This window comes from Chiloscyllium plagiosum, unplaced genomic scaffold (genome assembly GCF_037043375.1).
Source record: "Chiloscyllium plagiosum isolate Xiang-an unplaced genomic scaffold, Cpla_swu_hap1 HiC_scaffold_33, whole genome shotgun sequence".
NCBI lineage: Eukaryota > Metazoa > Chordata > Chondrichthyes > Orectolobiformes > Hemiscylliidae > Chiloscyllium > Chiloscyllium plagiosum.
The window spans coordinates 3,146,101-3,171,137 of NW_028270171.1; the positions used below are offsets into that span (position 1 = coordinate 3,146,101).

The window sequence follows — 25,037 nt, forward strand, 5'->3', positions numbered from 1 at the left end:
CCAGCCCCTGGTGACAGTAACTCACTGATACCCAGCCCCTGGGACACAGTAACTCACTGACCCCCAGCCCCTGGGTCACAGTAACTCACTGACCCCCAGCCCCTGGGTCACAGTAAATCATTGACTCCCCCAGCCCCTGGGAAATAGTAACTCACTGACCCCCAGCCCCTGGGTCACAGTAACTCACTGACACCCAGCCCCTGGGACACAGTAACTCACTGAAGCCCAGACCCTGGGTCACAGTAACTCATTGACCCCCAGCCCCTGGGACACAGTAACGCACTGATCCCTAGCCGCTGGGACTCAGTAACTCACTGAAGCCCAGCCCCTGGGACACAGTAACTCACTGACCCCCAGCCCCTGGGACACAGTAACTCACTGACCCCCAGCCCCTGTGACACAGTAACTCACTGATCCCCAGCCCCTGGGACACACTAACTCACTAATCCCGAGCCCCTGGGACACAGTAACTCACTGACCCCCCAGCCTCTGGGACACAGTAACTCACTGACCCCCAGCTCCTGTGACACAGTAACTCACTGATCCCCAACCCCTGGGACACAGTAACTCACTGACCCCCAGCCCCTGTGTCACAGTAACTCACTGACCCCCAGCCCCTGGGACACAGTAACTCGCTGACCCCCTCAGCCCCTGGGTCACAGTGACTCAGTGACCCCCAGCCCCTGAACATTTAGCTGATGTAGTTCCAGAAACCAGCTTGGAGCAGTGGGGAGCCATGGGAATCAGTTATAACCTGCTTCCAGTTCCAACGGGGAACCATTACTGAGAGCTAATCTCTCATAATATAAATATCAATGTCTTTTCCTGAAACAAACCCTGCTGCTTATATCACAGGAAGGTGGGAGGCCTTCGTCTCTAGTGTTTACATTTTAAACTCAATAAAGATTCTGCAGACGGTAGGGAACACAATCTGTAGGTAAGGAACAGGAGGGTTTCAGTGCCAGGGTACAGACAGTGTGAGAGTGCAGACAAATGGCAGTATTAGTTTAGGACCTGAACGACCATAGCATACAAGACTGGAGACCCAGTGCTGGAAAATAGGATTACAATAGATTGATGCTTGATAACTAGTATGGATATGATGGGCCAAAGGGCCCTGTTCTATGCTGTCAAAAACTCAATGACTCTAAATTTCTGTTCTTTCAGTAATAAAGCATTGTTTCTTCCATAATAAAGTTAATACTCTCCACTCCCCTGTAAAGATCAGTGTGTGCCAATTGAGACATACCAGTACAATGAGCTCTCTGACTAAGCTATTCTCAATACACAATCGTGATGCATGATGAATAAAGGGTGAAATATTTAGAAGTGGAATTTAAATTTGAAAGCACCCATACTAACATTGTGCTCTCAAAACATCTTACGATAATGACAATAGAGTTAGGGTAGGTGATGGCCTAGTAGATTATTACTGCACTGTTAATCCAGAGACCCAGATAATGTTATGGGAATCTGGCTTCAAATCCCACCAGGGCAGAAATGGGAATCTGATTTCAATAAAAAACATTATCGGGTGGCACGGTGGCTCAGTGATTAGCACTGCAGCCTCACAGCACCAGGGACCCAGGTTCAATTCAGGCCTCGGGTGACTGTCTGTGTGGAGTTTGCATATTCTCCCTGTGTCTGCGTGGGTTTTCTCTGGGTGCTCTGGTTTCCTCCCACAGTCCAAAGATGTGCAGGTCAGGTGAATTGGCCATGCTAAATTGCCCATAGGTTAGGTGCATTAGTCGGAGGGAAGTGTGGTAAAAAGGAAAATTGTGACCTTGCTGTGGTCTCTTCCAGATGATCCACATTGCTCATTCCTAGCCCTCCTGTAGCTGCGGTATTAGCAGCTAATGCTATGTTTCACCGATGAAAAGCTTGTGTCTTGACCAGAGTTTTACACTTGAGTTGTAATTGTGTGGCAAGCAGCGAAGAGGAAGACAGCAGAAGTAAGGACCATTTCCTGGTCTGCCATTGGGAATCGTGGCCAACCTTGTGCTAAAATTCCATCCTTTGATGCCAAATGTCTGTGAAATGGCTTTGGATTTTCAAAACTTTCAGGCCTTGCTTTTCTTTCCTGATTCCTGGGTGTCAACAGTTTCTGATGATTCAGAATCACATCCCATTTTCTGCTTTGAGGACAGGTTTCTTCACACAGAAATAAATTGGAATTAGTTAGTTCCTGAAATATCTTCAGATGGTTAAACCTGCCCTCCTCACTGTACAACAGCCCAATACATACAAACTCCTACTAAAGAAGGAGGAAGAGAGGAGACCTGATCGAGGTGTACAAGATAATGAGAGGAATGGATAGAGTCAATAGCCAGAGACTTTTCCCCAGGGCAGAATTGACTGGCATGAGGGGTCATAGTTTTAAGATATTAGGAGGAAGGTATGAAGGAGACGTCAGAGGTAGGTTCTTTACGCAGAGATTAGTGAGTACATGGAATGTGTTGCCAGCTGTGGTGGTGGAAGCAGAGTCATTGGGGACATTTAAGCGACTGCTGGACATGCACATGGATAGCAGTGAATTGACGGGTACGTAGATTAAGTTATTTTATTTTACATTAGGATTAATCTTCGGCACAACATTGTGGGCCAAAGGGACTGTTCTGTGCTGTGCTTTTCTATGTTCTATGTTCTAATATCCCTGCCCATGTCCACTGCCTGCAATGTGGGGCATTGGTACCCCTGTCTGGTACATCCGGGGTAAAATCAGGAACTGGCCAGGGCAGCTCTGGACTGACAGAGTTTGTCTGGGTACACCATGGGCTTTTAAAGATGGCACAGGAGCAGGGCGTGGTTGTAAATCCCAGATATCCCAGTCAGAGTGAGTTATTCTGGGAATGGCATGTGATGAGGTGGGCATGGAATCAGGCATGAGGAATGCCATGGGAGAAGGGTAGGTGGTTACTGAGGGGAGTTTGGTTTAAAAAATAGTAAGAAAACAGGTGAACCTGACAGCAAGAATCCCTCCAGAAAACTCAACACAACACACGCTTCACCAAAAACGCATCAGATTCAACCTGTTGTTTTTAATCAGCTTATTCTATTGTCTGTACCTGTCCAATGAATCACACTCAGTGTCATGAGAGTTCTTTGGTTTCTGATCTTTCCATCACCAGTCTCACCACAGTGTTTTGAATGTTTAATATAATTTTCTTGCTTTGTCCTCAATCCTGACAATCCACCGTTTGTCTCAGCTTTCAGTCCTACCTGCAAAGAGCTAAAGTCTGACCTGGTTCCTTTGTGTTTCTGAACTGCTATTTATACTCAGCTAGTGACAGCAAATGCTGTCACTAGCTGAACACTCTCTGTTCCTGCATCAGGTTATGATAGTACCATTTAGTTGATAACCCCAGAGAAATGTTACTGAGTTTGTGATGGAAAGCATTGCAATTAGCCTGGAGGAAGGAATGGAAACAACTCAAAACCACAAACAATGATTTCAAGTTAATTGACACTGATTACTTGGGAGTTACTGCAAACATATAGCATATGACAGACTGCCAGCAACAGTGAGACAGTCAGCTAGTTTAGGAGAAATGTTGGTCCAGAAAATTGGCTATCCTTTCTATACCTAGCTCTGGGCCAGCCCCTACAGCCCTCCCTGTCTCTGCAGTTTCCTCCATCCCCTACACCCATCCCTATCACCTCCTCAAACTCCTACACACCTGCCTATCTCTGTCACCTCCTTCAGTCCCTACAACCCTCCTTATCTCTGGAATCTCCTTCAGCCCCTACACACCTCCTTATCTCTGTCACCTCCTCCAACCCCTACAACCCTATCTCTGTCACCTCCTTCAGCCCCTACACCCCTCACTATCTCTGCAACCTCCTCTGGAACCACCATGATTCTGAATCTCTTTAATCTCCGCTCCCAAACCTCCCCCCGCCGAGTTCAACACTGCTAGTTCCTGTGCATCTGCAGAGATGCTGGATGCTGGCAGATCATATGGAACTAGGCCCCATTTGATGGCGACTGTTGTACAATAAACGCAAGTTGTTCTTGTGTAGGTTTTGCAGCTCAGTACAGTCTCCATGTACAGTTTCTCCTTGACGTGTCACCAGCGGCTATAGCCATGTTAAAGTTGAACGCTGGCTATCCCACATTCTGACCTCCCCAGCATGAAGTCAGTTCAGTTTCTGGGAGACCCTACAACAAGTTCAGCTTTCATGTCATCACACATACTGGGACAGTTAGAGATCACCCAAACTGGTCAGGCAGCTCGCTGTGGTTTGTCAATTCAGAATGGAGCTGCCTTTTTGGCTCCTTTACCGATCATTTCAGGGCATTAGGGATAGCATGGTGGCTCAGTGGTTAGCACTGCTACCTCACAGCACCAAGGACCCGGGTTCAATTCCCGCCTCGGGTGACTGTGTGGAGTTTGCACATTCGCCCAGTGTCTGTGTGGGTTTCCTCCTACAATCCAAAAATGTGCAGTTTAGGTGAATTGGCCAAGCTAAATTGCCCATAATCAGGGGTAAATATAGGGTAGGGGAATTGGTCTGGGTGGATTACTCTTCTAAGGGTCAGTGTGGACTTGTTGGGCTGAATGGATTGTTTCCATACTGTAGGGAATCTTAACTGGTGGTGAGTCACAAACATTGTGCATTAACCTCCTCATCCAGAATCTCACTGATGAGCTGGCAAGAATCATCATGAGTTCTAACTTCTAATACCCCTGCCAAGTTCATGAATTGGAAAATTGCAACAAAAGTGCCCATCTGTCTTTACATGCTCCCTTTGTCCTGGGAGGATTTGTTGGGGACAATATAGAGGGAGATTTACTCTGTATCTAACCCTGGGCTGCCCGTCCCTGGGAGCGCTTGATGGGGGTGGACAGTGTAGAGGAGCTATACTCTGTATCTAACACTGTACTGTCACTATCCTGGGTGGGTTTGTCATCCCTTGAATGAGAGTTTGAAGGAGCTCTCTTCCGCTCTCTCCCCCCCACTTGTTCCAGTGGATGTTGACTATTCCATGATAGTGATTAAAGGGCAGGACCCTGACAACATTCTCATTAACCCAGCAGGAAATGGTGAGAGTTTCTCTTATGGATGGATTACTAGCCCAATGAGGAACGAATGGAAGATATCCCTGCTTGGGGAGTCGCTCCAGGCAGCATAGTGCTTAGTGGTTAGCATTGAAAATATGAGTCTCTCTCTGGGCAGCTCTCAGCCAGATCACCACCAATCATTTAATTTGATGTTAATTAACTCTCATTACTTGGGCAAAAATGCAGCAATGAGAAAAAAAAAGTGTCTGATTAAGGTGGGATGACAGCCCAGATAGTGGCTGCTTTTCTGACACCCCACAGAGTCCTCAGTAACCTGTATTTGATGGTTGATGATGTTAATTCCCCACATTTATGCTTCCAAAACGTTCTGATTGGAGGCTATCAACTGAGAAATGGAGGGAGAGCGATCTTGCAATTCCTCAACATTTCTGTACCACACCAATCTCGATTCAACAATGTGTAAAAATGTCAACAAAAGACATTTATTGATAAATTGTGCCATCTTGTGGAGAAATGCAGTTCACACAAATGTCGGAAGTAAAGGTGTCCCAGAAGGATATTCCCAAAGCCATTCTCTACAATAATCCTTTCTATAGTGTGGAAATCGGGAAGGGAAATCCCAGCCAGGATTCCCATATCATTCCAATTCCAGTTTAGCAGTGACACATCATAAGCCCTTTCAGGATCTCGGTGTGGATCAGTGTGACTCTCACTCCCATGTGGGTCACACAGCTGGGGGTACAAACCCATTTCAAAAGCCTAAACCCATAACGCAGGCTGACACTGAGCTGCAGCATTGTAGGAGAGTGAAACTGTTAAAGGTACCAGCTGAACTACCAAACTCAATTTCTGTTATAATAACTGTGCTCTGAAATCAACCAGTAAGCCACGCTGTCCATGGGGCAATTAGAGATGGGCAACTAGTGGCTGCCTTTCTGACAACCCCCTTGCAACGAAGGATTACAGGGAAAAAGAATTACAAAGACATACATATTATTTCTATTTCTTCAGGTTTAAAACTGTGAAGGGTAGTGTGATTGAGGTGTCTAAACGGGTAAAGGAATTTGATAGTTTTGAGCCAACCCACCTAGCTCCTGCAGAATTGACACGTCCAGAAAGAGGTGACTAATTTTAAAATTAGAGCCAAGACTGATGATTTAACTGGCAACAGTGTATTGACAATTACACCCCACTATTCTCCCAATCAGCATAAGATGTATAAAATCCCAACGAGGTCACCAAAACCCCAATCTGCTTGACTGACTATCACCCAGCAAAAACCAATTCACATCAGGTTTCTTCAGTAGAAGCAAAATAAAACTATTTATTATAATTCATTTATTTAGGATAAGCTACAAAGATTAGAAAGGATTTCTAATTTATGCAACTTAAACTGTACCCTGAACATACACACTCACAAACAATCAGATTAAGACAGACAAAAGACAAAAGGTTTAACATATACACTCGGAGTAGGAAAAGAACAGTAAATAAGATTCTGAAAATAAATTCAGATTACAAGGTGGAAGGTTATCTTTCCTCTCACAGCCCTTCTGATGTTTACAGTGGAGAGATGCTGTTGTCTGTACCAGTAATAGCCATCCTTTGATTCAACACTTGATCAGGTCAATGTAGATTTGCTCTGCAATGAAGAGTCATGTCAGACTCTTGAGTTAATGTCACACTAACTCCCTCTCACTCCTGCAGAGTTGCTCCCACACTTGGTTTTTCCAACATCTACATATTGTGCTTTTATTAAATTGTTTCTTGTTTGAAGTCTTCCCTTTCTTTTCTTGGACTTCCTATCTTCTTCCCCTACAGTGAGGGGTTGTGGGAGGGGTAGGAAGGAGAGGAGAGCGCACAAGAGAGAAATTGTGAAAAAACACGAGAGTGAGAACACGAGCGGGAGCAAAACAGCTTGAGAGCGAGAGAGACACAGACTCTCCATCTGCAAGCTCTGGATGTTTTCCCACCTCTGCTACACTTGATGCTTATAGCTTTGTAACACACTGTAGCACAACCCAGAGGGCTGTTGACACGCAGAATTTCCTTAACACAAAAGCTTCTTGGTGCAATTCAGATCCAACTTCACCCTCTTTTTATTTCAAAAGTGCAACATTGCTCAATATTATGTAATGCTTGATTTTCAAGTTGCAAAACCTTACTGGGTTATCAGTTACAGTGGTGCAACTTTCTTTTAGAATTATAAATTCAACTGGAAGAAACACCATAACTTTACAGTTCATGATCAGTTGGATCTGCACTATAGCCAATAGAGGTTTAGAGGTTTTGCAATGTTGTTTGCGATAACAAAGGTTCTTCCCAAATAATCCTTTCCACAGGGAAGATTACACAGCACACTAGATAAATATTGAAGATATTCAGACCGGGATTCTTACTGTTGATCCCTATCCAGCAATCCTCCGTCCAGCTGGGTAGTACTCTCGTACCTGGTTTAGAGAGGTGTGGATTTAAGTTCCATTCTAGAGATTTCAAAGCATAATCAAGGCTGAAGTACTGCTGCACTATCAAACATGCTCTTTCAGAAAGATGTGAAATAGCAGTCCCATAAGCCCTATTGGAGTCAAACATTGGAAGGGCAGGGTAGTGCACCATAATATCCTAGCCAATACTGAACCTTTATCTGGCCAGTTACCTCATAGCTATTTGTGAGGTCCTCCCATGCACAAAGTGCATTTTGAACAATCTATTCAGCACTTGAGCCTTGAGGGGCAAAATCCTTTAGTTAAAGCTTAAAAAACTCCACAGAAGGTATTTCAAGTAGTGTTTTTTTTAATAAAACTTGTGAAGATACAAGTGAGAACCTTTGCTACAATACCTTTTAAAAAGTTGTGTTTAAAAAATTGCAAGTATTTAGAAACCAGTCAACTGAGATTTTAACTCCAAGACATGCGACATTCACATCCCCAGTTATGGAGTTGGTTAACCAGGGAACCTGAACAGACTGAGTGTTTTAATGTTGAAATAGACTGGTCTCTTCTTGTCTCCCTCAACCTATTTCCATCTGGTCCCTGCAAGTTTCACAAAAACAAAAATAACCTGGACCAGAATCCCTGTTAAATTTCAAATGGACAGTGTGAAACTCGTACTCAATTTGCCTCCCCACCACTCCCCCCCCCACCCCAGTCTCCCTTGCCTAGGAATGTCAGCATCATTCCATTTTAATCCAAAATGGTTGCTGCTTCAATGACCACATGTTAAAGAAGAGGGGTTCAGGTTCAGATGTTCACAGGAAACTCTTTCAGAAATACATGCGCTGTTATGCTTGCAATGGAATAAAAAGATTCTAAAAATTACTTAAAAACACTATACAGAGGAGCATACTTGCTGTGGATCATTCCCCTTGTAACAGACCAGCCATATTACAAGTCCACTACACCTGCTTGAGTGATAATATCGATCATTTCTGAACATTGAAATTTTGTACCTTGTTGGAAGATAGACTTAAAACCTCAGTTCTTGCCCCTGCCCATGTTGAAACTCTAAAATGACATGTCTTTTTAAACAGCAAATGGCCTGCTTGCAGGATAACCCATCGTAACGGTTGGATTGAATCAGTGTCCTTTGTCCAGTCATGCTCAAAGACGAGTTAGGATTGGAAGGGGAAGCAGGAGAGTCAGTATTTCTGTTCCACATGCAGACCATTCATGTTATGTGCACTTCCACACACACACTGCCATGTTGCCCCCGAAATACATGTACAGAATGTTCTTCATCTCGTGAGTGACTTCAAATCCGAATCCTTCACCGACTACCACGTGCCAAGAAGCACCAAATCTCTTGTCCATAGTCTCTTTAATCATTTTGGCTGCAGTCTGTGGAAGAGATGAAACAAATTGATTATTGTTTAAAAATGGGAAGTGAAGTTGTCCATAGAAAACAAATCAGAATTAAAGTGTTTATTACACAATATAACAACACAATATAGCTATCCGAGGAGTGTGAAACATTGTGTGTGTGTGGTGACTTGTAATTATGTCCTAAAGTATTCCCCACTGGGTCATTTTATTGTTTAGCAATTCAGATATTAGAATGTAGAAACCAGAACTGGAATCCGGTTTGTGAACAAACTGCATTTAAGACCCAGGAAAACAAGTCTTTACCAGTGCGTTTCCAAAATCTTTGAAAAAATATGGTAGGTTGAGCTGTTGTTACACATTTGGACTCAGTTTGTTCTAGCAATACAGTCCAAGGTCTATCGCCCTGATAGGAGGAAGAGAGAATGAAAAATACATGTGGTTTCTCTAAAATAGGATCTAAATCTTATTTGTTCTGTGCTGATACATTGAGTTGACAGAACAAGAGCTCCTGCTTACAACAAACCATATTCCAGAGAGATTCTTCGCTTCTGTCAGACCACTGGGAAGACACACCAAATTGGGTAAATACTGATTGATCAGACTGTGCCTTTGCATGCATTACCCTCCATGCCATTTACCCGAGTATACTGCATATGTATAACACAATCTAGTGAATAGGGCAATGCAACAGTCCGGCACTTAATGCAGGAATCAGGGTCTCCTCTCCCCCCAAACTATTGCAAAAATGTTGCTGTTCCTTCACATGAGGACTTTGGCCTGTAAGTGGTGTAATACACCTTCATAGGTTAATTCAACCTGATCAACTTTACCCATATCCAGAGGCAAAATATTTGGAAAAGGGAATGCTGTTCACATAGAAAGAGAAATTGATACAAATACAGTACCAGAGTTAAGAAAGTTTGAAAAGTGCAGAGCACTATAGTTCTAAGGTAAATGGCTGTGTTTTCTTTTCACAGAATCCAAAAATAACTGAGCATGTGTAACTCATCAAGTGGAGTTTTACATGTTACCTCCCGCCACTTTCACAAAAGAATACTGTTTATTAAACTCTTTCTTCCCCCCTCAAAAAAAAGGATGCTGACTTTAACTGTCAAATGTTCAGCCATACTGTTCTTACTGTGAGTGAAAACATAACTGTTGATCATGTGAGATGATACAGCCACCATGATGCACAAACACACACAGACATTCTAAAAGAAATGGACAGATATTAGTTAGGAGTAGAAACACTGACTGATTACAGGGCAGATATCAGAGTACAATTTCTTGATCTGTACTGTTTAGTATCGTATGCAATGTTCTTGTTGTTTCCTTTTTGTTGTGCACAGTTTGTTTGCTCCTTCATGCAGTTCCCTTAAGATCTCTCCATGGCAGTGCACCCAGAGTTTAGGGTAATATTGAACACACATAGTAATATGTTTGGTAACTAAACTATCATGGAATAGACACAGACACAATGGATCATAACTTTCACATCATAACTTTTCTCTGGTTCTGTGGAACCATCAATACTGACTGTGGAACAAGGTATTTCAGGCAAGCCACCCATCCAGCTGCACATAATGTGAGTATGACACTCACCTCATTGTTCGCAGAAAACTTCTCGCACGCTGTGACACACAATTCCATCGTCTCCACTTTCATTTCCTCTGGCATATCACAAAACTGCAAAAGATGATGACAGACACTGAAGAAGCAGTTTCGACTGGAGGGAGGACTTCATGTGTAGCTTGCACTCAAATCTGTATGTGAATCTGTCTTGAAGCAGTCAACTTTTAGAATAACTTCTACAATTGTGGAAGCACTGTGACTAACCCAGTAATATCTTCATCACAATTACTTGCGTGGTTGTGATGGTGATGATCCCCCATTTCCCCAAAAGCCACAATATCCAGAGAGAGTTTGGCTGAGGTTAGGGCAGCATCTCCCAAAATGGGGATTGGGACTCCAAGTGGAGCCATCAGCTCAGCTCGAGTGTGTAATGGTTGTGCTCCTGTCCTAACAGACAAGCTCCCACACTCAGCTTCTCCCAACTTCACAATTTTGCTGAAGGGTCACAATCATTTTCAAGCCTCAAAGTCAGTCATGGTGGGATAAAGTTGGGAAGCACTAGATTAGAGACAAATTGCACTCTGGGTGGATATCCACTTGGGAATGGTTCAAAGCTTCCAAATGCATTTCACACTGGATTCCCACAGGTTTAAAATCACAAGTATCCTCTGCCACCTGGAATAATTTGTCAGGACACAAGAATGCACAATGATGTGGTCTACTTAGCATAAAGCTCACCACAAGCTTACTAAAGATTAAGAAAAAGATGAAAATCAAATCTATGTAGAAATAGTAGATATTTTGTCAGTTTGAACAAATGAGACTTTTGAGGGTCATGGTATGCTTTAGCAATGATCGACAGGAATTTCCTGATTAATTAGCAAAAATGAGTGGGTGTGACAACAGTTCACATCACAATCTGTATTTTAGGGACATTCCTATCACATCCAATGATGGTGGTCTAAATGTTAATCTTATTTGGCCTAATAAAGTTTTTAAACTCTGTGGCTTCAATCAGAACAACATCAAGTGAAATTAAATTATTTTAAAGTGTGAGGGCATGAATTCATTAATGAATAAATCTTACAGCTACAGCCTATGAGCTGACTTTGATGAGATTACTGAGAGATTAACTAAGCATGTGTCTGTCTAGTGCAAGGAACCCTGCTTTGACGAGGGAGGAATTTCCTCCAGATTTGGACAAACTACATGCAAGGAACATTTAAGCACCCGATTGTTGGGAAACTTCAAAATCATAGGCCCATGAGCCAGCTAGGCTATTGAATTGAATGGTCAGAGTTAGTCTCTGCTGGGAATGAGGTTGATTCAGACTAGTTGAAACTCACCCTGACAATAGGAAAGGTTTGAATTCGTCTGGAGTCTGCATCTTCTTTCTTTGCCTCGGGCTCTGCCATTACACAGTGACTCTATCCCTTTTTGGAAAGGAATAGCTGTTAATTTTTTCATTTTGAAAGGCAATCACACCAAAAACTAAACCACTTCAGCTACAATCCTGGATTCTTTCTCATCTCTCAATCCCAATACCTGTTGACTAAGCAAACATCCTTTTGTAGACAATTGAGTACAGTATATTGCCTTAAGTTAAAGCCAGTAAGGATGTAAATGAAATGTTCTGCTTGCCACAGTCAAAAAGCAGGCAAACTCATAATAACCATCTGGGTGAGCTTCAAAGGGTGTCTAGCAATAATGGAACGATAATCCAAGCAATGGAGATAAAATATCCTCAACTCATGAGATGACCTGCTTTATAACAGATCCTATGAGGCTGAAGCATGAAAAAAAATGAGCAACAAAACCAAAAACTAGTCAAAAGCTCACTTCTAAACCATTGGGACTTTTCTACTTAGTCTACACATTGCAGTGATCAGAACCTAAAAAGGTTAAAATTCACAGGATGAAAAGGATGTTAAAACATGTAGGCATGAAAAGATCAATGTGCATACAGGAAGAATTTGCAATTCCCTACACCTGCAACTCAAAGCAGCAAAAGAAAAAACCTTGCATAGTCAGAAGATCACCTTGGGAAATAATACATCAAAATTGTGAGCAGACTTGATTTGTCTCAGACAGTTGTCAGGGAAAAGGATGCTGGTTAGGGAAAAGAGTTTGAAGCAAGGACTTTAAGCATTGGCTTTGCCAACATTTAACTGTAGGAAATTAGTTGTTCATCCATTTCGATGACTAAAGTGTTTATAGTTTAGATGGTGGTACAGCACCACAACTGGCTGGTGGTTGTAACTTCAAAGTTTCCAGTTTTATAATTAAATTATAATCGAAACACAAAAGAAGGAAGATATGCAATGTTTGCAAATGGCCTTGGAGGGAGGGACGACAGTGAAGGGCATGAATTGTATCAGCAGACAAAGCACCAAGTATTCCTACCTGCAAACTCCAGCTCACTTTGACTGTCAGCTGCAACACAAGTAGATGTAATGTTTTCCAAATGGAGTCTTACAGCACAGGAATACGTTCACCCCAATATGCCTGTGCTAGCTTTTGAAAGAGTTGAGCAACTAATCCCAGTCCTTTATTCTTTCCCCTTTGCCCTAAGCTTTTTCTCCCCCTTCTGCCAAATACCTCCAATTGTCTTCTGCCAATACTTCCTTGGTCCTCCTCACAATGGAACTAATTTCTCCCAAGCAAACAATAAAATAGAGGGATTGTTATTATAACATTGCTGATTGTGAAATCTTAGTATGCACAAACTGACTGCTTCTGTATGGTGAGGAAACCAAAGTTATCTGACAGGTTGGATACCCACAGCTAATCTTACAAGCATGACACACAGATCCTAAAACATAAAGCATCCAATTGAGAGTCACTAGCCAACAGAGGAAAATGCGCACCTACCGAGGGACACGCACCACCATGACGACTACTCTCTACAGTCAAGGCTACAGGCCAAGTGCTGGTAAGCGGTAGTTTTTGTCAATGCAGACTCATATTCTGCATTGACAAAAACTACCGCTGAGGAGAAAGTGAGGTCTGCAGATGCTGGAGATCAAAGTTGAAACTTTATTGCTGGAACAGCACAGCAGGTCAGGCAGCATCCAGGGAACAGGAGATTCGACGTTTCGGGCACAGGCCCTTCTTCAGCTTACCAGCACTTGGCCTGTAGCCTTGACTGTAGAGAGTAGTCGTCATGATGGTGCGTGTCCCTCGGTAGGTGCGCATTTTCCTCTGTTGTTGGCTAGTGACTCTCAATTGGATGCTTTATGTTTTAGGATCTGTGTGTCATGCTTGTAAGATTAGCTGTGGGTATCCAACTGGTCACATAACTTTGGCTGCCTCACCATACAGAAGCAGTCAGTTTGTGCATACTAAGATTTCACAATCAGCAATGTTATAACAATCCCTCTATATTCTGTATGATTCTTTGATTGGTTTGGCAACAGGCACATATGCTGAAAACAACCCAGCCAATGTTAGCTTCACTTATTGTGGAATCTACCTCTCAACAAACAACTTGTTTAGGCAACAGCAAAGGGTCATTAAAATAGGACCCCCCCATCCCAGCTGAGATTGCTATAGGTTCATCACCATACACGTATGGAAGGATCTTAGAACATGGTGGTAAGGTACCCTGGATCATCCAGAGGAAGTGATGGAGCTATATAAATGAAACACTTTGTTTTATGTATGCAAGCGACCTCTGGAAGTTTTCTTTCTACACTAAAGATTCTGTTAAAACACCAAACTAACGCCAAACCACTGCAACGCCGAAGGCTGAAGGGCCTGTACTGTACTGTAATGTTTTATGATGTCCAGCAGCTCTATTCGTTCTCCTTTATAAACAAAGCTGCTTAGAACCCCTCGTTCAGATCATAAACCCAGTCCCCAAATCAGATCCTCATATCATTGATCCCACTGAGAGGTCTTGCTGTGTTCAAACTGGCTGCTGAATTTCCTCACACAGTGACTGCTCTTCAACAATAAAACAAATGACAACACTAGCTGGATGCATGTTTGGTCGCTGAGCCAGAAGGTTCATTTTCATTTAGGTGGCACCTGTTTCTTTAGGTATTCATGCAGGAAGTTCGGGGATGGCGCTCAGTGAACAAACTTACGTCTAGTACCTCAACCTGAGCTACAGGTCTTCTCAAAACTCGCGAACTGCACCAGCTCTTGAGGTGTATCCTGAGGGGGGTGGGGAAAGAGGAGTGAGACAAAAGGCGCTATACAAATGCAGGTCTCTCACATTTCCCTCACGGACTGTTTCAGGAGCTCGGGCAAGCACCGATAGTCACTCCCTCAACCAAGTCCGTATCACGTCGTTCAAGAGCCGGTATTTGATGGGATGGACTCACCTGCACCAAACCCCGTCCCTCCCTCTCTCCCACTCCAGCCGTTGTTAGGGACAAAATCCGGGACCCAGACGCCTCCGGATGTACCAACCCCCAGCAGGTCCTATTGGCCACATCTTCCAGGGGCTGGCTTCTCATTAGTCTAAAGGGACGTCACTCAAAATGACGTAACGTAGAAGGTCAGACGGTCCCGCCCATCTCCACCTCCAATTCGTCCCTCGTTCTGGATCTTGTTTACCATTCGCTAGGATGGACGCCAGTCAAAGTCGTGGCCATAGGACTCATTTTTCCAAGCCACTGATTGGTCGCTATGCCGAGTACCTGCTTTCTCGTTGGTCATTAGGCTGTCAGTTAGAACCGGGGCTTTTGTGCCCGCCTCCCACTGTCGTGATTTGCCGCCATGCAGGAGATCCTGTCTCTCATTGGCTGCGACTGACGTCAAACACACGCCAACATTCCGGCCTTCTAACGCCTTTGATTGGCCTGCGGGCAGATATCACGCATCCAGATTGGGTAGTGGCGTTGTCAGTCATCAGCGGGTGTCTCCTCCCTCTGGTTGTGGTCCTCTCGAGGGGAGATTTGTCCGTCAGTCTGTCCGATAAGACCATAATGAAGTTTCGTTTGTTTTCACTTTGTTTGCTTTGGAGGTAGTTTGTCAGATTCTGTTGTCGATTCTCGTTCCTTCACAGGTTCACGGCCTGGCTGTTGCTTAAAGAGCGGCGCTGTGCCTAAGAAACACATCAGCACTGACCCTCCGACAGTGCGGCACTCCCTCAGCACTCACCCACCGACAGTGCGGCACTCCCTCAGCACTGACCCTCCGACAGTGCGGCACTCCCTCAGCACTGACCCTCCGACAGTGCGGCACTCCCTCAGCACTGACCCTCCCACAGTGTGGCACTCCCTCAGCACTGACCCTCCGACAGTGCGGCACTCCCTCAGCACTCACCCTCCGACAGTGTGGCACTCCCTCAGCACTCACCCACCGACAGTGCGGCACTCCCTCAGCACTCACCCACCGACAGTGCGGCACTCCCTCAGCACTCACCCACCGACAGTGCGGCACTCCCTCAGCACTCACCCACCGACAGTGCGGCACTCCCTCAGCACTGACCCTCTGACAGTGCGGCACTCCCTCAGCACTCACCCACCGACAGTGCGGCACTCCCTCAGCACTGACCCTCCGACAGTGCGGCACTCCCTCAGCACTCACCCTCCGACAGTGTGGCACTCCCTCAGCACTCACCCTCCGACAGTGCGGCACTCCCTCAGCACTGACCCTCTGACAGTGCGACACTCCCTCAGCACTCACCCTCCGACAGTGCGGCACTCCCTCAGCACTGACCCTCTGACAGTGCGACACTCCCTCAGCACTCACCCTCCGACAGTGCGGCACTCCCTCAGCACTCACCCTCCGACAGTGCGGCACTCCCTCAGCACTCACCCACCGACAGTGCGGTGCTCCCTCAGCACTGACCCTCTGACATTCAATACTAACTCTCCAACTTTAGTCATTTGAATTTATGGGGATATGTCATATTTTGTTTTACTGTGCTCCTGCAGCATTTTGGGAGACTTTATTACAGAAGATTGACAAATAATCAAAATGCTACTGGGGCTGGTACAGATTAGATGGGCTGAATGGCCTCCTGTTCTGTAACAATTCTGTGGTTGTATTCAAAGCGCAATGTTGTAAATTGATGTAAATTGTTGATTTATCAGTAACAGTTCCCACGAGCCATGTGCACATGCAATTGCAGAATCGGAGAAGTAATTCAGGTCTGCTATGATTCACCTGTAATCAAAGCTCACAACACCTGATTCATTAATTGATTTGACAATAAATTGGCAAACCAAGCATCAGTCAGTTTCTTCAAGAGAGGAAAGTGGGTGGAAATTGTCAAGAACATTAAGTGCAAACCTCAGTGAAATCCATTCCCACATAGAATCAGCCTTTAACCAGAGTTCTGTCAACGGTGGCTCATCAATAATGCTACATCCTCTGCAGCTGTAAGCAAAGGCTTATGCAGGACGAGAGGGAGGAAAAAGCTCTTCGTGTCAGGAGGAGTCATTAGCACAGAAAATAATGTTTCCTGATCGGGTGTACCCGAGAACTCTGTGGGAAGCTAGAGAAGTGATTGCTGGGCCTCTTGCTGAGATATTTGTATCATCGATAGTCACAGGTGAGGTGCCGGAAGGTTGGCAAACATGGTGCCGCTGTTTAAGAAGGGCGGTAAAGACAAGCCAGGGAACTATAGACTGGTGAGCCTGACCTCGGTGGTGGGCAAGTTGTTGGAGGGAATCCTGAGAGACAGGTGTACATGTATTTGGAAAGGCAAGGACTGATTCGGGATAGTCAACATGGCTTTGTGCGTGGGAAATCATGTCTCACAAACTTGATTGAGTTTTTTGAAGAAGTAACATAGAAGATTGATGAGGGCAGAGCAGTAGATGTGATCTATATGGAGTTCAGTAAGGCATTCGACAAGGCGCTCCACGGGAGATTGATTAGCAAGGTCAGATCTCACGGAATACAGGGAGAACTAGCCCTTTGGATACAGAAGTGGCTCAAAGGTAGAAGACAGAGGGTGATGGTGGAGGATTGTTTTTCAGACTGGAGGCCTGTGTCCAGTGGAGTGCCACAAGGATCGGTGCTGGGCCCTCTACTTTTTGTCATTTATATAAATGATTTGGATGCGAGCATAAGAGGTATAGTTAGTAAGTTTGCAGATGACACAAATTGGAGGTGTAGTGGACAGCAAAGAGGGTTACCTCAGATTACAACAGGATCTGGACCAGATGGGCCAATGGGCTGAGAAGTAGCAGATGGAGTTTATTTTAGATAAATGTGAGGTGCTGCATTTTGGGAAAGAAAATCTTAGCAGGACTTATACACTTACTGGTAAGGTCCTAGGGAGTGTTGCTGAACAAAGAGACCTTGGAGTGCAGGTTCATAGCTCCTTGAAAGTGGAGTCGCAGGTAGATAGGATAGTGAAGAAGGCGTTTGGTATGCTTTCCTTTATAGGCCAGAGTATGAGTACAGGAGTTGGGAGGTCATGTTGTGGCTGTACAGGACATTGGTTAGGCCATTGTTGGAATATTGCGTGCAATTCTGGTCTCCTATCGGAAAGATGTTGTGAAACTTGAAAGGGTTCAGAAAAGATTTACAAGGATGTTGCCAGGGTTGGAGGATTTGAGCTACAGGGAGAGACTGAACAGGCTGGGGCTGTTTTCCCTGGAGTGTCGGAGGCTGAGGGGTGACCTTATAGAGGTTTACAAAATTATGAGGGGCATGGATAGGATAAATAGTCAAAGTCTTTTCCCTGGGGTCGGGGAGTCCAGAACTAGAGACCATAGGTTTAGGGTAAGAGGGGAAAGATATAAAAGAGACCTAAGGGGCAACATTTTCACACAGAGGGTGGTACATGTATGGAATGAGCTGCCAGAGGATGTGGTGGAGGCTGGGACAATTGCAACATTAAGAGGCATTTGGATGGGTATATGAATAGGAAGGGTTTGGAGGGATATGGGCCGGGTGCTGGCAGGTGGGACTAGATTGGGTTGGGATATCTGGTCAGCATGGACAGGTTGGACCGAAGGGTCTGTTTCCATGCTGTACATCTCTATGACTATGACCCATTAGCTAACAAACTCAGTGGGAGACAGTGCAGAAGGCTGGCCATCTCATCACCTCATCAGGTGGGATAATTGGAGATGTTCCATGTCAGGCTGTGTTCAAATATTTTGTAGCAGAATGAAGTGTCAATGATTAACGGAATTGATGGGGTAGATAGGAACTGCTTCTTCTGCTGGTGAGCCCAGAGTCAGAGGACACTAGATCAGAGCCAAGTCATTCCATGGTGATGTCAGGACGCACTTCATCACAGAATGGATGGTGGTCTAAACAACAAGGACTTGAGGTAGCTACACGTTGTTAGGTTACAGATCTAATCGGATGGCAAAATTAGACTCAGGATTGAATTGCCTCCTGCTGTGGTACTTCTCCTGGAGAGCAGAACAGAACAACCATAAAATGATCATTCTCTTTCCCATTAGGTATGAAATAGAGATCAAGTAAAGAGCAGCACAAGACAGTTTTAGAATAAATGTAATTTGTCACAAGACAGAAATAAATGAGGAACTTTCATTTCTGTAGCACCTTCTGTAATTTCAGGACATCCCAAACACGCCACAATCAATGAAGTACTTTTTGAAGAAACTCTGTTGTAATAGGACACAGAATTTGTGCACAGCAGCCTCCCACAAACTGCGGTTTGATAATAGTCATGTCTTTAATTTGCTTTGGGTTAGGGCTACAATGGCCACAGTACAATAGATGCTGTGCTGATGGATTAGTGCCTGTGTCTCAAATTAGCACAGAAAACAATTTGTTGAGAACACTTCAGCTCAGCATTGGAGTATGTTACAGTCCATGAGACTATATGTTGCTGTCCTCCAGTTCCTGTATGAAATGTTCCTGATTGAGAGGGGAGAACCACAGTTTAATCGTACAGAACCACTGCCCCAGCTTTTGCACCAAGCTCAGAAGGCAATTTGGAAGGAAACAGTTAAAAAATCTAGCAGCAAGATTAATATTTTACTTTTAGCAGTGAATTTTTTTTTGTTTTAAATCTGCCTGCGGAAGGCAAGAAAGAGACATAAATTTTTAATAACCTTCAGTTAAGTCTAATGTGACAAGGCATGTTTAAGATGCAGGCCGAGAGACGTGTTTAGGGCTTTCTCCTCATACAGAGTGTGAACAGAGGACTTACTGAAGTACCTCATGAAACAAAAAAAGGGAAAAAATCTTGGCTCTAACTGAAACTGATTTTTTTGTTTATTTCATGGGATGCAGATGTTGGAAGCAGACCTGAATTTGTAGGCAATCTGTAATTGCTGTTATAACTGACTGACTTGCCAGGCTATTTCAGAGGTCACTTCAGAGTTAACCACATTGCTGTGGGTCAGAATTCATGTGTATGCCAGACTGCGTTAGAATAGCTGATTCCTTCCCTAAAGGACATTGCTGAACCAGATGGGTTTTTACAACAATTGATCATTGTTGGACAGTGACGATTACATTACTGAGAATAGGTTTCAATTCCAGATTAATTGTATTCAAATTCCACGTACTCTGTGAGTTCAGCAGCCTGTGGTGCACTACCTTGCCAAATACCCTGCTGAGGGTTGAGGGTTTGAATGAGGTGCCAGAGGCTGGACATTACTGGTCAACTGTTCCTGCCATTTCTCTGGGATTTCAACAGAAGTTACTATTTTATATGCCCCATTGATAATTATACATTCCTCAGTAAATCGTGTTGGGATATAAATTAGCAGAAAGTGTTTTTTATCTTCTTAGGCAGTCCCTTAAAACCAAGGATGTTGCAGAGTTGTGGGTCCTGAGGTGACGAAGCAGATCGAAAAGTATGGTGCTGGAAAAGCACAGCAGATCAGGCAGCATCTGAGGAGCAGGAGAGTCAACATTTCGGTCATCCTTGATGAAGGGCTTATGCCAGAAACATCGATTCTCCTGCTCCTCGGATGCTGCCTGACCTGCTGTGCTTTTCCAGTGTCACACTTTTCAATCTGATCTCCAGCATCTGTAGTTGTCACTTTCTCACACTGGAGCAGTCCAATGCTGGATCCACAGACCCTGCCTTAAGTGGGGCATTTGCTGTTTGAGATGGTGGACAGGAAACTTGGGGTTTCGTGCTCTCCTTTCAATATTTGCTGTTGGCCCCAACATGGGCCTGTCAGGAATGCTCGATGTGGTTGCTTCTTCTCCAGTGATGGTCTTGGGTTAGAGATTTCCACCAGTTGGTAGGGTCATTGCATTTTTCACAGCACTTTGAGGACATAAAAGATCAAACAACCTACAGGACAGTGACAGGTCCCTTTTAGCCCACTGACACACAATCCCTCTAAGCTAAAAACCTTTTGCCTAAATGCATTCTGTAACCCTCTATCCCCAGCCTATTCATATATCTGTCAAGATGACTCTTAAATGTTGTTATGGTATCTGCCACCATCACCACTGGCAGTACATTCTCAGCACTTAACAGCCTCTTCAGTTAAGAAAAAAGCTTGATTCTCACATCTTCAAACTTGCCCCCTTTTACTTTAAACCGATGTCCCCTAACAATTGACATTTCTACTTGAAACACTCCATCCTACACAGGCTTTTTAGCCAGGTACTTATCTGGACCATCTTCATAGTCCTAACTTCACTGGCACATGGCACAGGAAGTAATCTCAAGATTACAACCTTGGAAGTCATGCTTTTTAACTTCCTACCAAACTCCCAGAATTCCCTTTGAAGGACCTTATCTCTCTTTCCGCCAATGTCATTAGTACCAACATGGATGACAACCTCTGGCTGAACAACCTCCCTCTTCAGAGTATCTCATGCCCACTCAAAGACATCCTTGACCCTGGCGCCAGGGAGGCAACACAGCATCCTGAAATCTCATTCACGGCCACAGAAATGCCCATCTGTGCCCCTGATTATAAGGTCCCCTATTACTACTTTTTGCCTACACTTTGACCCTCCCTGCTGTACAATAGAGCCTTTCGTGGTGCCACTGATTTGCTCCTGCTGCTTTCTCCTGAGATGTTAAATACGCCCAGCAGTATCCAAAATAGTATACCTGTTTGGGAGGGGAATGGTCACAGGGAGCTTCTGCCAAGGGGTTTCCACAATCTCCAGTGGCAGTGTAATTAAAATGAGGGGATATACAAGAAACCAGAATACAGAACTCCTGCCAGAATCACTAAGCTGTGAACTAGATTTGGAAAGGCATGAGCTAATACAATTTTATTCAACATCTGAAATAACACCCATAACACCGTTACAAAGGTTAACCACTGAGTACAGAAAGCTCTCAACCGTTCATTATTAATCAGGGTCTAATCACCATTGCTGCAGAGTGTCAGATTATTTTAGCACTAACTGGGCTTTACCTTAACAGTGTATCAAAGTTACACTCAATGTCAAAGATTCTCACATGGCTTTGCAACATTAACTTTGCAGTTTATCTCCTCATAAACTCTGCTAACTTACACAAAGTCCTGTCCATTCATCACCACTGTATTCAAAACATCCATTCATTCACTGATCACCATCTGTTTTGCAGACAGATTAGATATCTCTATTCTTTAAATCCTGGTCCCTTGTGCCCCATCGTTGCATTTCCTGTACAATTTGTGACTGTGTCTGCAAACATCTCCCTCTCTACATCTCAACTCACTTCTTAAAGCCTTTTCCACCAAACTTTGCCCCAGTCCCTTATGTGTCAAATTTTGTGGTATCTTTCCTGCTAAGCATTTCATGTATTTTGTTATGTTAAAACTGCTATATTAATGTATGTTGTTGTTGTTTTAGCATTCCACCGTTTCAACGGTCTCCTGAGATATTAGCACCAGTGTACAGCCAGCTCCAGATTTGTTAGTTGTGAATGTTTCTGCTACATCAGGTACAGTCAGACTCAGATTTTAGTATCTGTGACAGGTATCTTCATGGCCTCTTTAGTCATCTTCTTGTTCACCCATCTTAACTCAATGTATAAACCTTTTGCTGTTCATATTTGACGTGATCAATGTGTTCAAAGACTTCAGCTTTGAATAATTGTCATCCATTTCATTGGTTAACTTTGGTCAAATTAAACATTTAACCTTCCAACTTACTATTAAGACTTTTTATTATTAAGATCGCTTTTGCAAACGTCTCAAAACCTACTGGAATATTCCATTACCTCCTGATGTCCTTCTACTTCATTGATAGGCTAGATGTGGAGAAGTTTGGAGAGTTTAGAGGGATAATCTAAAGATTAGAGCCTGGCACTTTAGGAGTGAAATTAAGAAACTAGGTTTGAAGTGTTTGGAAATTTTCTGCAAATGGCAATTGATGTTAGATAAGTTGAAATTTTAAGGTTGAAATTAATAAATGTTTGGCATCCAGTGCTTTTCAGGGATATGGGGTAAAGGTAGCTACATGGAGTTAGGTCATTAATCATTCAGAATCTTACTGAATAGCTCAAGGGGCTATTGACCTTCTCCAGTTCTCAGCATTCATTGAACAACTTCCTTTTGGTGACTTCATTACTGAGGATCAAACTGAATTGATTGAGTCTAATGACATATGCAGTGTTGTGGTATTCTGAGTTATTTTGATCATTCTGAGTGATGGTCATTCTTTGACTGCATTTGGTCACATTTTAATTGGTTGGATGTTACATTTAGTGGTGTGTCCTGAAACACACCACTACATTTACACTACAGACCGGTTAGGAATCAGTAACATTTATTTTTAAAATAGGCAAAATGTGTGAAATCTAGGGGATCTAACTAAGAGAATAAAACTACAAGATTCTGTGGTTTAGAACAAGCAATAAACTTTAATATACAACATTAGAACCAGCAATTCAATCTACAATGTATGTAGAATTTATTTCTAATGTTCAGAATTAACATGCAGTAAATATGGCTAATAGATTGTAATTGAACATCCCACAGCATACATGAAATAGCAAATGCAATCAAGACTGATCCCACAAATTTCCCAACAACTCCCTACAGACATTGTTGCTATAGTGGCTTATTAAATATCATTAAACTTCACAAAGAATTGAAATTCTTCACTTCTGTGGATCTGGCCTTGAAATTCCTTCTCAAAAGCTACTCCTTCATGGACTGCCTCAATGGCGTTTCCATTCTGGCCAATCACCTTCCCTTTCCTATGTTTACTGTCCTGAAATTCTGGAACGGTACTTTCTCACTGCTTTTCATAAGCAGTGAGCTTCACCAAGCCAGTACTACTACTGGACTTTCCTGAGCTCTACTCTTGCTCAGTTGCATCCAGCAAACACTGCTTGTAGGCTTTTCCGTCTCCACTCTCAGCTGCACTGAAGTATTAATGCTTGCAGACGTCTTTGGAGCCCTGAGAACACCATCCCCAAAACACAGCCAGCGACAGTCCTACTTTTCAGCTCCCCACAGGAACTTTTGAATCTTGACTCCAATGCTTTTGGAGTACTGAGTACAGTTCTGGTCGCCCTGCTATAGGAAGGAAATTATTAAATTGGAGAGGGTCCAGAAAAGATTTACCAGGATGTTGCTGAGAATGGAGGGTTTGAGTTATAAAGATAGGCTCAAGAGGCTGGGAGTTTTCTCACTGGAGCATAAGAGGTTGAGGAATAACCTTATAGAGATTTATAAAATCATTAATGATATTGAGGATCTGAAAAGTGGCGACAGAGAGCTAGGTTGGAAGCTGAAGAGCAGGACAAGTAGAGTAGTGTTCTTAGGTTTGCTACCGGTGCCACGAGACAATGAGGAACAGTCAGCGAGTGCAGCTTAGCATGTGGTTACAACACTGATGCAGGAGGGAGGGCTTCAGATACTTAGACCATTGGGATGCCTTCTTGGGAAGGTGGGGCCTGTACATGAAGGATAGGTTGCACCTGAACTGGAGGGGCACAAATGTCATGTGTAGGAGATTTGCTCATGTGGGTGGTAGGGTTTAAACTAGTTTGGAAGGGGGGTGGGGACCAGAGCTACATATCTGAGGGTGGGTTAATGACAGGATGTAGTGATCTATCAGGGAGGATTTTCATATAATGAAACAAAGGAATCGGTTAAAGTTCGTCTGTTTTAACGCAAGGAGTGTCAGAAGTAAGAGTGATGAACATAGAGCATGGATCAGTATTTGGGACTATGATGTTGTGGCCATAACGGAGACGTGGGTTTCACAGGGGCAGGAATAGTTGCTAGATGTTCCAGGGTTTAGAACATTTCAAAAGAACAGGGAGGGGAGAAAAGAGGAAGGGGTGTAGCATTGCTAATCAGAGAGTGCATCATAGCTACAGAAATGAAAGTTGTTGAGGAAGGTTTGTCTACTGAGTCAGTATGGGTGGAAGTTAGGAACAGCAAGGGAGCAGTCACCTCATTGGGGGTTTTCTACAGACCCCCTAATAGCAGTAAAAAAAGAGAGATTGAAGAACTCATAGGCTAACAGATCTTGGAAAAATGTAGATGTAGCAGGGTTGTTGTTATGGGTGACTTCAACTTTCCCAATATTGACTGGAACTTCTTTAGTGCAAATGACTTGGATGGAGCCGTTTTTGTCAGGTGTGTTTAGGAGGGTTTCCTTACTCAATATGTAGACAGGCCGACGAGGGGAGAGGCCATTTTGGATTTGGTGCTCTGCAATGAGCCAGGACAGGTGTCAGATCTCACGATGGGAGAACACTTTGGCGACAGTGATCACAACTGCCTCACATTTACTGTAGCCATGGAGA

General features: G+C 43.8%; 1 protein-coding gene across 3 annotated transcripts; it reads right to left on the reverse strand.

Annotated features, from left to right (window-relative positions):
* Positions 1-7,799: 7,799 nt before the first annotated feature.
* Positions 7,800-14,763, reverse strand: LOC122542094 (dynein axonemal light chain 4-like). Of its 3 annotated transcripts, none has more exons than XM_043679454.2 (4): positions 14,746-14,763; positions 11,764-11,850; positions 10,448-10,531; positions 7,800-8,860 (listed from the first exon to the last, which is right to left on the reverse strand). In XM_043679454.2, the coding sequence occupies exons 2-4, from the start codon at positions 11,830-11,832 to the stop codon at positions 8,696-8,698; spliced, it is 318 nt and encodes a 105-aa protein (XP_043535389.1). In that variant the 5' UTR covers positions 11,833-11,850; positions 14,746-14,763; the 3' UTR covers positions 7,800-8,695. The 3 variants fall into 3 exon arrangements, with proteins under 3 accessions (XP_043535389.1, XP_043535390.1, XP_087834330.1); XM_043679455.2 differs by lacking the exon at positions 14,746-14,763 and adding an exon at positions 12,821-13,111; XM_087978204.1 differs by lacking the exon at positions 14,746-14,763 and having other exon boundaries at positions 11,764-12,340.
* Between the last annotated feature and the right edge of the window lie 10,274 nt (positions 14,764-25,037).

Coding starts and splice junctions, on each gene's coding strand:
- LOC122542094 (XM_043679454.2), bottom strand. CDS start 11,832: ATGGCAGAGCCCGAGGCAAAGAAAGAAGATGCAGACTCCAGACGAATT. Junction 10,532..11,763: donor AAACCTTTCCTATTGTCAGG/GTGAGTTTCAAC, acceptor CATCTTTTGCAG/TTTTGTGATATGCCAGAGGA. Junction 8,861..10,447: donor AGTTTTCTGCGAACAATGAG/GTGAGTGTCATA, acceptor TCTCTTCCACAG/ACTGCAGCCAAAATGATTAA.